The following is a 15295-nucleotide window of genomic DNA, read 5'->3' on the forward strand; positions in this document are numbered from 1 at the left end:
ACAGTTGTAGTGCTGGTTGAAAAACGGTGACAGCTTACACATTTTTACACCTCAGTCAGACAGTCTGTATTCCCCGTCTACAGTATAAACAAATTTGTCCTCAACTGGGCTTCTTCCTTTACAGATGAGGGGGACTCTGTGTTTGCTTTTCTACAGTCTGTTGCATGCATATGGTTATTTTAAATCACTGCAATGTTCAGCATTCCACTGAATCTCAAACACAAACTGTTCTGAGACTATTATGTGGGCCCTCTGGTGAAATAAATGTTGTTAAAATGTCTTAAACTGTATTTCTACTCTAAAATTAATATTTTTTTATTTAGATTTGGCTGTTTTACTTATGGCTGAACCAATCCATCAAATGTAAAGCAAGTGCTGGAAGATTTTTTTTATTGCATTTCTGCGTGTTTTACAGCACAAGTTTTTAAAGACACTGCAACCCATGGGCAGAGTTGCACGGTTGGACTCAAATCTAACTCCTGATATAAAGGTGTTTCATCAGAGTACAACTGCACATATCTGGCAGTCTTATTGATTTCTCAGAAATGTGTGTAGTGAAATATTTTATCACATGCGGTCTGTTTATCAGCAGTCGTCTGGAAACCTGTCTCAGTACTGTACCCGACAAGTCCACCCTGACAGGTAGATTTGTGCTTTCTCCCTCAGTGAGAGCACTCGGTAAGAAACCCCCCCTCAGCACTGAATACATGGCACATGATTTATTGTGCCTGTTAAAATGCAAATGAAGCAATGGGCAGAGAAAAAAACAAGTGTTTTCTGCACCACTGTAGTCACCTATAAGTACGCAGAACTCTGGCATGTTCTTGCTATTTTCATCACAACCATCAAAGAAATTGAAGGTTTACATACCGGGCCAGCCAGAAAGAGGAAGATAGTGGATTTGAATTAAACGTCTCAGTTGGCCCAGGGCAGTGCTTTCACTTGTGAATGCATCAGAGTGCAGTAAGCACAAACATAACATCTTTAAGAGGCATAAAATGTTTTTTTCCTGCAAAGTCTGCAGCATAGCTGTCCATGGGGTGTGCTCCCGTCAGCATTTAAAGAGTGTTATGTGTGTCAACAATTGTTTCTACTTCAAAGGCCAAGAGAATTGGAGCTTTCATTTGGTCTAATTTATGTGTTTCAGTCTCCTTTTAATGGCACATTTACACGGTGCTTTTATAAAATACTTACATTTGACATATTAGTGGCATAAACTGGCCCAATGAGGTTTCATCTTCGTTATGAGCGTTCATCACTCTGTAGGCAATTTAAATCACTGGCAGAAAGTGTGATGTCATACTATGACATCTCATAAAGTAAAGCTGTATGTTAACAGTCAAAGATTAGCATGGCAGTTATTCGTTGCAGGGTTGCATACGAGTAAATTGGTTACCCCAAATGACTTATATGTGGTTTAAGATCCAGTGAATTTTTGTAAAGAGCGTGTTAACAGTTCTGCTCGCTCTTTACCTGTCACACACATTTAAGTATGATACTTCAGTGTGGCAGTTACTGCTTTGCTCCATTTGAAAAAGACATTGGCTTTTTATTATATATATATATATATATATATATCCCCCACCCATGTGATTACTCAGCTGTACAAAATGACAGTTTTAGACACCAGTGCACATGGATTTAATGGAAGTGACACTAAATCGTCACGTTCGTTGTGGTTACTTCAGATCAAAGTCTGTTTTGCTGGAGTAACTAGTGTATACTGATGTGGCAGTACATTATCTATATTTGGCCTTTTATCTAAAGAGTAGGGAATGTGTGAAACCACAAAATGGGCAGAAAACTGAAAGCGCAGCTCACAGTGCTTCCTTACAGTGGTAACGCTGCTGTCATTTATTTATACTTTAAGCTTTTAGAATACGCTGCAGGCTGTGCAGAGGCCATTATAAATAGGGGTTCGTTCCGTAGTTCCAGTGAATCACGACTGCAGAACATATTTGTCACTGGCTGATCCTTTCCCTTTTTCCCATATCCAAGGCTGAGGGTATAAACAGTTAACATAAAGATGGTCCTCAAATTGCACAGCGCTCACATTCTCCTCAGACACTTTGATGAGCCCTTGATCCTTATCAGACCCTGGCGAGCCATTACAGCAGTCTTTACTGCCTGAAGCAGAGCCAAATTGATACATGTAAGAGAGGCTTTAATTTAACTGAAGGTCTTCCAATTTGATTGCCTACTGGCACGGTAGACACCATAATAACAAACATAACAGGGTTGGAACTATAATTCTGACTTTACACGCTGAACACAAACAAACATCTTTTCAGCTTTGATTTTAAATCATCTTCATATTAAATGCAAGCCTTGATTGGGAAACATTGTGTTAATACATGGAGCCAATACAGGATGTTCTGATGTTATCAGATTTTTTTCCAGGTTCTCCAGTCCAGAGGTTGTTCATTTGAAATTTGCCTCAGGTATGGTTGTGAGGCTTTCACTAAACTTCGGTGTGAATGGGTGAATGTTACTTGTAGTGGTCAGTAAGGCTACAGTCACCCTGGGGAAAACCGTGGCTGGAGACTGTGTGCAAGGAATTTGTGATTTTGTTGCCTTTGAAATCGTTGCTTCAAGGACGGAGGACGGGGTCTGCGACCGCTCACAGTCAGCTGTCATCTTCACAGTAGCTTTAGTGCATCGTGACAACTTTAAAATGGCAATAAGATGGAGTGAGTCTGTTATCAGGTTTGTCAGTGGGGTCAAGTTGGCAATTACATGCAAGCTGTCATAACACAGTAATTATATTTTTAACAAGTCAGCAAAAATGATCTGCGTGAACAGAAATTTAATTTAACATAATTTCAAACGAACTACTTAGATTCAAAGTCAAGCTAAGACGATAGAGATTTGAAACACAAGTTCAGAAACGTCTGAACAAATAGTGATGTAGCTGTGTAGGTGAGTCGAGTCTCCTACTGCTAACAGACACATGGGAGACGAGGTTCATTCACTGGAGCAAACTGACTCAGATTAAGTACAACATGTTTGTAATCTGTCTGCATTTATAAATTAGACTGCGGTTATTTGCAAATTTTTCCTTGTCTGTCTGAGAGTGACTGCAGCCACTCCAGGCCAGACCAAGATTGTTTGGAGACACGTTGCCAGGTGACCTGTCTCAGAATCACCAGGCAACTACAAGTGTTTTGCAACACCAAGCTCCCTTACAGCTCACTCCAATGTGTGACTGACCCATAAGACTAGAAGTGGGCTGCAAAAATGATAAATACCACACCTTTCTGATGATAAAGTAGAAATAGGTCTGAGTTCGGATACACCTGAATGTTGTGTTTCCGTTGAACAACATTAAGTTCATTGGATGAACAAGCAGAGATTGCTTTTTGTTTCTCACAGTCTCAGTAAGAAGCCAAATGCGAGTTGAGGGAGGCCTGTCTTTATGTCTTTAAGTGTCCACTGACTATTACAAGAAATCTTGTTATACCTGGTTACCACGAATCCTGCTTACTGTGATTAACTCAGTCAAGGAAATATGTGTTTTTTTTTTAATTATTATTTTGTCTTTTCTGTTTTTTTCTGTTAGTTTAACTTATCCACATTTTTTCAGTGGAGTAGTGAATCCCTTTTATTCTTTATTCTTTTATTTATCCAAAGCATTACAGTTTATTCTTTTCTTAACAATTATACAGTTTCTCCATTATTCTGTTGCTGTTATCAATCAGATCTATTGTTTCTTCCAGAAGAACGTTGAAATCCAGTAAGTCATAGTGTGCAGTGAAGTTGCACTGGCATGAATTCTGTGGCTCTAAGTTGAATCTCTGAAACAATTGCAATTTACATAAAATGTCAATCAATTTGTTAATTATTAATTAAGCATTAATAAAAGGTGTGATGCGCTAATTCACAGACTGAGGTCACTAAGACAATGCATGCTCCGTGCTTTTTGCAGCAGGTTGCACACAATGATAAAAAAGGTAGTAAATGTAGCTGTCTAAGCTGGCCTTGACCTCCAAAATCCATCTTTATACCATTCTCTCTATAATCTGCATGTGCGTTTGTTTATTCAAATAATCTGTAGGAGAAAATGACTTGTATTTGTACTTGACTTGTAAATGTGTTGGCTGCTCACACATGCTGCTCAGGTAACCCTTCATAACCTTCACATTTCCAAAGAAAGTTTGATTGAAACTGGTAAAATGATTGGGCGGGTGTTTAAAAAAAATGTGAATTGCTAAAACTATGAGTACACATAGAATATTCTGCTACAACATTGTTTTCCTGTGTTGTAATATATCCTAGTAGACTGTCATTGCAATTTATTTGCTCCTCATGCAGTTTTCGAGGCATTTTTTCTTATTGTAAAATATGTATACAATGTAGTGTATTGCATTTATATTTATATTTAATGGTGCCATATTGACACCTCAGGCACAAATATTAATAGTCAGTCCACAAATGTCTATAAATGTGTTACAAGCCTATTATGAAACGCCTAGTGACAAGAACAAGAATATGCCTAGAAGCCCTCGAAAGGCTACCGATAGTTTTGTTTGTTTGCATTTGTTTTGATTTGTTTTTGTCTTTGCAATTTCTGTGATTCTGTATGAAATTGAACATAGTGTTTCGGCCACCGGGGATGTCAAGAACAGATATAAAGTTGTTAGAAATTATGTTGGTCCCTCTTGCACCATTTCAGCTTTCCTCTGAAAAGAGCGACACACATCTGAGGTTTTGACTGAAACCTGAAGCACTGTATTAAAAGCCTGATTGCATTCCTCATCATCTCTCTCTCCCTCTCTCTTTCTAACTTCCTTCCCATCCCCTCTTCTCTATATTTGAACCCTCTTCTCCTCTTCTGCCTGTTTTGCTTGTATATCCCCTCTACCTGTCTTTGTCCCTTCAGACGCCATGGGTGGTGGCTCAGGCATGGGCACCGGGGCCATCGTAGGCATCCTTATTGTTGTCTTTTTCCTGCTGCTGGTGGGCGTGGATGTCACCTGCTATTTCCTCAACAAGTGCGGGCTCCTCATGTGCATTGCTGTTAACTTCTGTGGGAAAGCTGGCCCAGGCGCAAAGAGCAAGGACATCGAGGAGGGCAAGGCGGCATTCACGTAAGCAAGCAAGCGTCATCTTTTGACTGGAACACAGATTATTTGTGGTGTGCCTACAGAGAATTAGCACATTTTCAAAAATACCCATCATCAGAGAACCTAAGTTAGAGTGTAGCTGTTGGACTTGCAGCAAATATCAACATATTTCTCAGGAGCTGACTGAGAAGAAGGCAGAGCTAAAAAACAGAATAAATACTTAAAGGGCTTAAAGTTATCTTTTGAACCATAAATACAAATCAATGCTTATTATTTATATAACTTTAGAATAAAGCCAGTAAAGATGTGCTTATTCAGCTCACTTTACTTTGGTCGGCATTGCTGGCATTTTCTCTTCACAAGGTAACCACTGGCTTCAGTGCCAAGTCCACCTGGTTACAGCAAAGATAAGAAAAGTCTCTGTTCCAATCACACGTGGATGCCTGTTAAAAAAAAAAACCTCGACTATTGTTTTTTCAGGGTGAAGGATTCATTTTATTAAGGAGCAGAATAACTCTATGTTTTAGTAGTTTTGGGTCCTAAACCTTACCCAGCAAGTATTAAACTGAAATGGAATCAGCGGGTGAAAGCACAATAAAATGTCAGTTACAAAAGAAACCAGTAATGGAGTGATAACAAGGCAAAACAAAGCAGGACATGTCTCAGAGCTGAGAAACTTGTAGATTTTATCACTCTTTAACAGCTGGATTGTTAACCAGTGCACTGAACACCCATCCTAAAGCACCACTAATGTGTATTTCTGTGAGGCCAGCAGTATCTGACAGAACAACAGTATCTGATGTACTACGATGAAAAGACATTGGTTTAATCTAACTAAGCAGACTGAAACTACTTGTTTAAGTCAGCCAAATTTCTTTTTTTAACTTATACAAATCTGAAATAATAGTTTTATTTTGCGACCAGGTTATTAAAAGAGCTGTTAGTACAGGGAGTGCAGAATTATTAGGCAAGTTGTATTTTTGAGGAATAATTTTATTATTGAACAACAACCATGTTCTCAATGAACCCAAAAAACTCATTAATATCAAAGCTGAATGTTTCTGGAAGTGAAACCAATATAACATCTCCACATTCACAAATATACATTTCTGACATTCAAAAACAAAACAAATCAGCAACCAATATAGCCACCTTTCTTTGCAAGGACACTCAAAAGCCTGCCATCCATGGATTCTGTCAGTGTTTTGATCTGTTCACCATCAACATTGCGTGCAGTAGCAACCACAGCCTCCCAGACACTGTTCAGAGAGGTGTACTGTTTTCCCTCCTTGTAAATCTCACATTTGATGATGGACCACAGGTTCTCAATGGGGTTCAGATCAGGTGAACAAGGGGGCCATGTCATTAGTTTTTCTTCTTTTATACCCTTTCTTGCCAGCCACGCTGTGGAGTACTTGGACGCGTGTGATGGAGCATTGTCCTGCATGAAAATCATGTTTTTCTTGTAGGATGCAGACTTCTTCCTGTACCACTGCTTGAAGAAGGTGTCTTCCAGAAACTGGCAGTAGGACTGGGAGTTGAGCTTGACTCCATCCTCAACCCGAAAAGGCCCCACAAGCTCATCTTTGATGATACCAGCCCAAACCAGTACTCCACCTCCACCTTGCTGGCGTCTGAGTCGGACTGGAGCTCTCTGCCCTTTACCAATCCAGCCACGGGCCCATCCATCTGGCCCATCAAGACTCACTCTCATTTCATCAGTCCATAAAACCTTAGAAAAACCAGTCTTGAGATATTTCTTGGCCCAGTCTTGACATTTCAGCTTGTGTGTCTTGTTCAGTGGTGGTCGTCTTTCAGCCTTTCTTACCTTGGCCATGTCTCTGAGTATTGCACACCTTGTGCTTTTGGGCGCTCCAGTGATGTTGCAGCTCTGAAATATGGCTGGTGGCAAGTGGCATCTTGGCAGCTGCACGCTTGACGTTCATGGGCAGTTATTTTGTGCCTTGGTTTTTCCACACGCTTCTTGCGACCCTGTTGACTATTTTGAATGAAACGCTTGATTGTTCGATGATCACGCTTCAGAAGCTTTGCAATTTTGAGACCGCTGCATCCCTCTGCAAGATATCTCACTATTTTTGACTTTTCTGAGCCTGTCAAGTCCTTCTTTTGACCCATTTTGCCAAAGGAAAGGACGTTGCCTAATAATTATGCACACCTGATATAGGGTGTTGATGTCATTAGACCACACCCCTTCTCATTACAGAGATGCACATCACCTAATATGCTTAAATTGGTAGTAGGCTTTCGAGCCTATACAGCTTGGAGTAAGACAACATGCATGAAGAGGATGATGTGGACAAAATACTCATTTGCCTAATAATTCTGCACTCCCTGTATGAGGGCTTATTAGACTCCATTGATTCCTGGGTAGATGTATGTAAGTACACACTAAAAACATGTTTTTAAGTCTTTGCCCACGAGTTTGAGACAAAAGAGCAAATTCCCAAGGTGCTGAGCTAAAGTGAAAGCAGGCAAATCTTTATATTTTATCCTTAGGGAAATTCCCTCAATTATTCAGCACCAACTGTAAATATTTAATGGCGCTGAAATGCAGTTACTGCATGTTCGCCTGTGTTTGATCAAACATTTTGTTCTATGCGTCGAACTGTCCGTCATCTCGCCAGCTCCGAATGCAACAAATAAATATTTCAGCTCTGACAGCTCGCACAAAACAAATTTAGTGAAAGTGCATCGTGAGAGTTATAGCGTTATTTAGCACCCTGCGTTTAAACAGGTCAGTCCCAGCAATGCACACAGCTCAGCACAATCAGAGAGCAGTGTGATGATAACACAAGGCCTCAGGGAAAACCACCAATCAGAGCTTACAGGTCAGTGCAGGTGGAAGATGATCAAAGAGGATGATAGGGTGAGTGCGTTTGACGGGTTTTTGTATGTTTTAGTTGACTAAAATTAACCTGTTCATTTGACATTGTTACTGCCAGATTTTTCTCTTTGTAGGGTTGAAAAATAACACACCTAGTTAAGTGCACTTAATTCATTACCCTGGTAACAATATTTCCTTTGGATAACAGCAAAGATGAGTGTAAGGAGCCTATTGTTGAAGTGAGAACAGAGGAAGAAAACACTCCAAACCAAGAAGGAGGAGGTGCCACTGAGCCCAACGAGACCACGCCATTGACAGAACCTGAGTGAGTGTCAAGAGTACAGAGAGATTAAGCAAATCATTGGTTTGCTCTGAGCAGAAACATTTTACAAATATAATGTTGGTCCGGCCCAGCTTTCATTCAAATATTGACCCAGTTCTCTTGTAAGGACTGTTATACATACCACAGAGCAGTGCTGGTAATTTACACTGTAAGCATTTTTATGCAAGGCTAAAATGTCCCGCTGTCTATACAGTATGTATGACCATGTATGACGCATCACACTTAACTGCCTACGGTGAACACTCAATAGAAATGATTCTGCAAGTGCTGGTCTATATGCACGGCCACAGAACCATGATGCAGGCTGTAGGGCGCTGCATTTTTGGGTCATCTCTTAACTAAGACTTTCCAGATTTTGCCATTTTATATTGAAAGTAATACATTTGCTTGACTTCCTTTTTTTGGCACAATTTCAAACCATTCAAATGTTATTTTTGCAACAAGAAGCAACAAGCGCAACAACCAACTTAACAATTATCACAGTACATTGTCGTTGAAACTTCAGTCGTCTCATTTCAAAGCCGAGCGCTGTCGAATCTCCTTCTGAGTGAGTTTGCCAAGGTGCATAAATCATTCAGACACATTCAAAGCAAGAACAAACACCGCCTTCTGCTGGGAAAACTGCTTGTGAAAGACATCCGAGCATCTTAATCCTGAAACTCCCTCCATTCCCTTTATAGTTTATTGTTGGATTGTTTTATGTTTTCCCCTTACAAATATTTTGTTGCTAACATTTTGATTGTGTAGTCTTTTTTTTATTTTACTGCAGCACAATAGAAACCTAATCTGCTTTGTTTATCCCCCGACGTGCACTCTCCTTTTACCTCTTTTATTTTCCTTGTTGTCCTTGATTCCCTCACTTTTCTGCCCTCTGCTTCCTCCCCTGTGCCAACTCCCTATCTTTCCCTCTCCTACCTTGTTTTCCCACTTCTCCCCACAAAACAGGCCTGCTGCTGCAGACACCACGCCGATGGTGGTAAATCTGCTGTCCTCCACAGCTGCTAACTCAGTTACTGAGAGCTTTAGCACGGCACAAAGCAGTCCTGCTAGTGAGAGAACCACACTAACAACCAACACCTCCAGCCCAACCCAAGTGGCCCATGCCAAGTCTCACCCTAAAAACAGCCCTACAGCCAATTCGCATAAATCTAACCCCCAACCTGATGTTGGACCTCTGGTTGACCTGAGCGACACCCCTAAAGTTGCCGCATCTTCCGACCCAACACCCCTTGTATCAGAGCTAGTCAGCCCACCCTCTGCTAATGCTGATGGGCCACAGAGTCCGCGGGACTCAGTCAAAGCCCCTGACAGCACCCAGAATAAGGACTCACAAGTAGACGGCCCGACCAAGGATGTTCCTAATGCCCCGTGCACAGACTCGACCACACCAGCCCAAAATGAGTATGAGCACCTCCATATCTGTATTTTTCCAAGTATCTCTTTGAGCCTGATAGCATCCCTTTAGCTCATAAGTCTTCCATTTCAAAGGAAAAATTCCACTTATGTATTATCAGACTTCCCCAAGCAGTTTTGCACTCATCAGGCATGTGGCAGAAAATAGCAGGCAGCTTTAGATCAAGATTTGATTCCTTAAAACTTGTTAATTAGTTTAAATTTATTTCCTGGTCTCGATATTTTCCTAAAGTCTTTCCATTGCTATTTATTTAATGACAATTCACAGTCATAAATATAAACTGTTAGAGGCCAAAGCACGGAGCCAAATAGCAGTCATAGTGGAAATGACTGTACTTGTGTTTATCTTAAAAACATTATTCTCAAAGCCTCAAACCATCATGTTTCTGAGATTAAAAACTTCTTTTTTTTTCTTTATTATATTGTGAAAGATCCCACATTTATTTATTTTTTTTAAAAAAAAAGGTAAATCTAAATGACTCAGTGCTTTTAAGTAGTTCTCCCCTACTGGAGGTTTTGATGGGTCTTTTTATTCCCTAAAAATATTCTGGGCTGTTGTCTGGTATCAGCTGAGGTTAAAAACATTTCCAGCAGCAACAGTTGCAGCACACCTAGATTTCAAGACAAAAACTGTTAAAATAATTATCCAATTTAAAGAAAGAAAACTGCTTTGGCTGTAAACATTTTCAAACATTGCATGAGTAGTAAACCTAAGTCTTTTTTAAAACATGTACCCATTGTTTTTAACACTATATTGCACATTATTCAAGAATATTATGAATTTTAGGAGTATGCAAGAGTGGAATTTTCCTTTAATGGTAGCAAGGATAATGATCTACTGGGATGCTACCAGTGTAGCATGCTACCAGCATGCCTGTCATCAATCAAGATCCACCACCTTCCTCCACCTGTTTGTTTATTCACGTAGTAGAGACAGATTTTCTCCTACCATACATCTAAGCCATCTCATATTCCTCATCATCATGGGCAGATTGTAGGAGAATGATGCATTTTGTTCACCTTCTGGGGCATCTAGCAACACCCACTGTCCTAATATACAAAAAATATATTCAGTCATTTTAATCAGTTCATTAAACCGGGCTTTTATTTTTATTGGTGCCGACTGCAGGTATTTGAAACATTCATAGCTGGACGATGGTAAATGGGTTAGATGGTTAAATTTACTTGAACATTGTAGGCACACGTCTTTCCTGCTTTAAGCTGCATGCACATGAGTTTCCCACTCCTTAGTGTTCTGGTTTTTGGCTTCTTCGTAAAAGCTGAGAAGCAGTGCACTCAACATGGGTGAAATGGAATCAAACAAGATCAAGGCTGGAACTTACATCTAATTCTTTTTGATGTACAGAAGATTACAACTTAAATTAAATTAGCTGATGATGTAAACATATTGCAAAATCTGTAAAATCACAGTATTTAAAATTGCTTTAAAAAGTTTATATTTTTTAATTAAAAGGTTTTCTTTGCTCTAAAGCCATTTGTGAAACAGCAAAATGCAAGTTTGAGTGAAAAAGACTTACAAGTACCAACTTACGAGTGCTAGACTCAGTTTAAAACAGGATTTAATTGTTTCCTTAGTTTTGTGCAAATATCGGGACTCTAAATCTAGCCCTGAGTGCTTGTTTTATCATAAGCAACAGAAAAATATGATCAAAAGCTTTAAATTCATCCCTACGGTGTTAAAATCATATATCACATGTCAGTCTTTGTAAGTAGTTTTTAATTGACCTCTTAAAACAAGCAGCAGTAGGTGAATGCCAGAGACTACAACCTAAGCTAGGTGCAATTAATAGACTGTAAGTGATACACTTAATGGTCCTTAGTTTGCCATAGCTGGGGTTCAAGTCCTGCTGCGCCATAAGAAATCTTCGTGCAGTGAACTCGGCAGAAGAATTTTCAGTTGAAATCGCTGAAGTAAATTAAAAAATTCACCAAGCAGCAGCTTTACTGTGCTCTGTCCTCTTCATTGTGATAAGATAATAGATGGTGAAGGCCAAAAGAAAACTGTCAGTCCCTCAAATTTCTCCCAGACACTTCTGTTTTCTGTCTCAATTCTTGTTGAAGCTGTCGTTTCAGTGGCGGTATGACAGGTTATTATTTGGAGTTTTGGCCCTACGAGTTTGCAGATTCTCCTGATTTTTCTGACAGTCTGAGTATGGCGAGGAAGCTGCAGAAGATAAATTACAGAGGCTTGCTGACAGCCACTCCTCTTTCTCTGTCTTCTTCATCTCATACTTTACTCACTTGGATGGCCAGAGGAAGATGTCAGTGATGAAGTATGGGGAGTTGAGAGGTAGTTGGAAGCAGGGCTCTTGTCAGCTCAACATCACCTTGATAAAACCAAACTTGTCATCAGGGGGATTTTTCTTCATAACTCTGACAGGACTGAAGCACAGCTCTCCCACTGATCTATGTGGTGATCCTTCTTCAGCATCCCAACACTAAAATGTCTTGTCAGACTTCTTGTGGGTTTATTGGATATCTGAGCGGTAGAGCCCTCCTCTGGACTTATTTTAACAGAAGAGACGAAATAAGAGCAGACTATAGAATATGTACCTTTAAGAATTCATTATTAATAGATGTTTTACACTCATTATTATTCCTAGATTTTAAATGTATCTTTAACATTGATCTAATGATGTGTCTAATGTGACCTTGACTCAACAGCCAATACAATTGTGCACTTGTGAGTAGTTTCTGATGATGTAAGAATGATTTTAAAAAGTGACTAATACCCTGCATAGCTCTTTAGAAGCTTGCACGTGCTTGAAATACAGTTAGACTCACAATGATCAGTAATTTGGTTCTCAGTGAAGTTGAGAGTAACTTGAAACTGGAGTAACTGCATAAATGACTCACAGATGTGAATTCTACTGCGTAAAGGTCAAAAGTTGAAGCAAGTTGATTATAGAAGAGAGGGTTTAAGTGGTTAGCATTGTCGCCTGTTACCAGGAAGGTCCTGGGTTCAATTACCGCAGCTGGCATGTCAAGCCTGTTGTCCCCGTCCCCACGTGGGTTCTCTCTGGATACTCCGGCTTCCTCCCAGAGTCTAAAGACACACTTGTTAGGTTAATTGGTCATTCTAATAGGATAGGCAGAATTTTGAATGAGCAACAGTACAGTGCTAATGTCAAACAATGGACTGCAGCTCTGTGTGGAATATTAGTATAGTGAAAATGTGGAAATAGATGGCAGAAAATACATCGTTGTTTAAACCTTTTATATAGTTAATTGCACAACGCAAACCTGTATAGTGCAGTGAAAAAGTATTTCCCCCTTCCTGATTTCTTCTTTTTTTGCATATTTGTCACATATTTAAAATCAAATACATTTCGATATTTGACAAAGATAAGCCAGAGTTTGCATGTTCTCCCCGTGTTTGCGTGGGTTCTCCAGCTTCCTCCCACAGTCCAAAGACATGCAGTCAGTGGGGTTAGGTTACTTGGAAATAGGGATGGGTATCGTTTAGGTTTTATCCGATACCGGTGCCAAATCGGTACTTTTGAAACGGTGCCGGTGCTCAAACGGTGCTCAAACCGGTGCTTAAAGAATGGAGAACACAAAATTGGTCCAAAAACCTCTCATGTTCAGCTGTTTTTTGTAAAAATATAACAATGTTAGCCTTTTCTGCAGCTATGGGGCATATATGGTATCACTCTTGGCTGGAAGCAGTGCTTAAACAATGGAAAACACACAAACTTTGTCCTAAACCTCTCATGTTTAACTGTTTTCCACTTTTTCTTTGGTCATTTTAGCCTTTTTAGCCAGGGTGAAGGGAGTATCTGCCATCAAACAAGAAGACAGCTGCATGTAGCTATGATGATGTTTGCTAGTTCACCTTACATGCATTACTGTAATAACGTGGTTAGCCTACTCAACGTAAATTACACGAACAACATTAAGCTACTCACGCAGAGAAGAACGGCTGCTGCTGCCACCATCATCCGTCATCATTTCTGCTACACTGGCAGGGCTAGGGGCCAGGACTCTCCTCTTCGTGTTTTTGGGGGATGTTGCATAACAGGCAACCCACCCGCAGTAGATGTGCTAGGTGTGAGGTCTCGCAGCAAGCTATCAAATACGGCGCATTTCTGGGCTTTTAAAAAAACGCTATGCGTCGCCAGGTGTTTCATCGGATTTGAGGTGTTACCTCCTTTGACAGTATCACAGTATCAGCTTAAAGCACTTGTTGCTGCTGAGTTTGCATATTTTGCTGTGAAGTACAGCCAGACTTTTGACCGCTTCGTCTTGGGCATTTTTAATCTGTAGCTCTGCTCTAACAGAACGTACGTACCTGGCCCCGCCTACTATCCTCGGAAACGTAAAATGATTGGCTAGAATCTAAAGTGTATCACAGCTCAGGAAAAAAAAGCACCGAAATAAAGCACCGAAATGTGCGCTGCTTTTCGGTCTGGTTACTACCGTTTATGTCATGTTTATGGACACCGGTACCCATCCCTACTTGGAAACACTAAATTGCCCATAGGTGTGTGTGTGTGTGTGTGGGGGGGGGGGGGGGGGGGGGGGGTGAATGTGAGTGCGACTGGTTGTCTCTGTCTATGTATTAGCCCTGCGACAGACTGGCGACCCATTCAGGGTGTACCCTACCTCTCGCACTATGACAGCTGGGATAGGCTCCAGCGCCCTCCGCGCGTACCCTGAAAAGGATAAGCGCTAGTGAATGGATGGACAAAGATAACCCAAGTAAACACAAAGTGCAGTTTTTTATAGGCTTGCTGGTGTGTCTAGGATCATTGTCCTGCTGAATAACCCGAACTCATTTGATGGCCAGACATTCTCCTTCAGGATTTAATGGTAGGGAGCAGAATTCATGGTTGCATCAATTACAGCAAGTGGTCCAGGTCCTGAAGCAACAAAGCAGCTCCAGATCGTCACACTACCACCACCATGTTTGATTGTTGCTCTGATGTTCTTTTGATTCCTTAGGGATCATCAAGATGTTTGGCGGGTTTTTCCTTCTTTTGTTCTTTTTGGTCAGCAGTGGTTTTCACCTTGGAACTTTCCCATGGATGCCATTTTTGCCCAGTGTTACGACCCGTCTAGGGCCAGGCAATAACATGAGTGAGGCACTCGCTTTCCCCCCAAGACCCAAGCAGCCACAAGAAACAAATCCGTTAGTTACAATGTGGTTTATTTACAATGTGAAATAAAGGAACCAAAACGGGAGTGTCAACACTTCAGGGTGAGCCAAGGCCAAAACAATAAACAAAACAAATCTACACAAATCCCGCACCCCTGACCTTACCAAAACAAAGTCAAAAATAAAGACAGAGTCTGACCTCCTTAACTAACTCAAAACAGGAGAAAACGGGTGATCAAAAGAAACAGCAGCTCACCCCTACCCACTCCACTTCCACAACTTCTAAGCGCACTGCAGCCAGCGGCTGCCACAGGAATACTGCTGGGTCATGAGGAGAAACGCGAGGACCTCTTCCGCTGTAGTACTCCAGCCTCCTTTTAATGGGCGGGTCCTCCAGCTGGAACCAGTCACGTCGAGGCAGTGTATTCACGCACCAATCGGAGCAGGGCCCTGGCATAGCTAAATTAACATAAAAAGACACAACACCTGCACAAACAAACACATGGACATGC

The 15295-nt window shown here is 40.8% G+C and overlaps 1 protein-coding gene across 3 annotated transcripts in view; it reads left to right on the plus strand.

The window, feature by feature from the left end:
* The window catches only part of ncam1a (neural cell adhesion molecule 1a), a 269507-nt gene that overhangs the window by 247608 nt on the left and 6604 nt on the right, over nucleotides 1-15295 (plus strand). For 2 of the 3 annotated variants that reach the window (XM_082549404.1, XM_082549405.1), the window contains 2 exons: nucleotides 4880-5087; nucleotides 8117-8233. In XM_082549404.1, coding sequence (XP_082405530.1) covers nucleotides 4880-5087; nucleotides 8117-8233 — 325 coding nt within the window. Of the gene's footprint in view, nucleotides 1-4879; nucleotides 5088-8116; nucleotides 8234-9196; nucleotides 9653-15295 lie in introns of all 3 variants that reach the window. The other variant, XM_082549406.1, reaches the window with a different exon arrangement.

This window comes from Aulonocara stuartgranti, assembly GCF_965226115.1.
Source record: "Aulonocara stuartgranti genome assembly, chromosome: 10".
NCBI lineage: Eukaryota > Metazoa > Chordata > Actinopteri > Cichliformes > Cichlidae > Aulonocara > Aulonocara stuartgranti.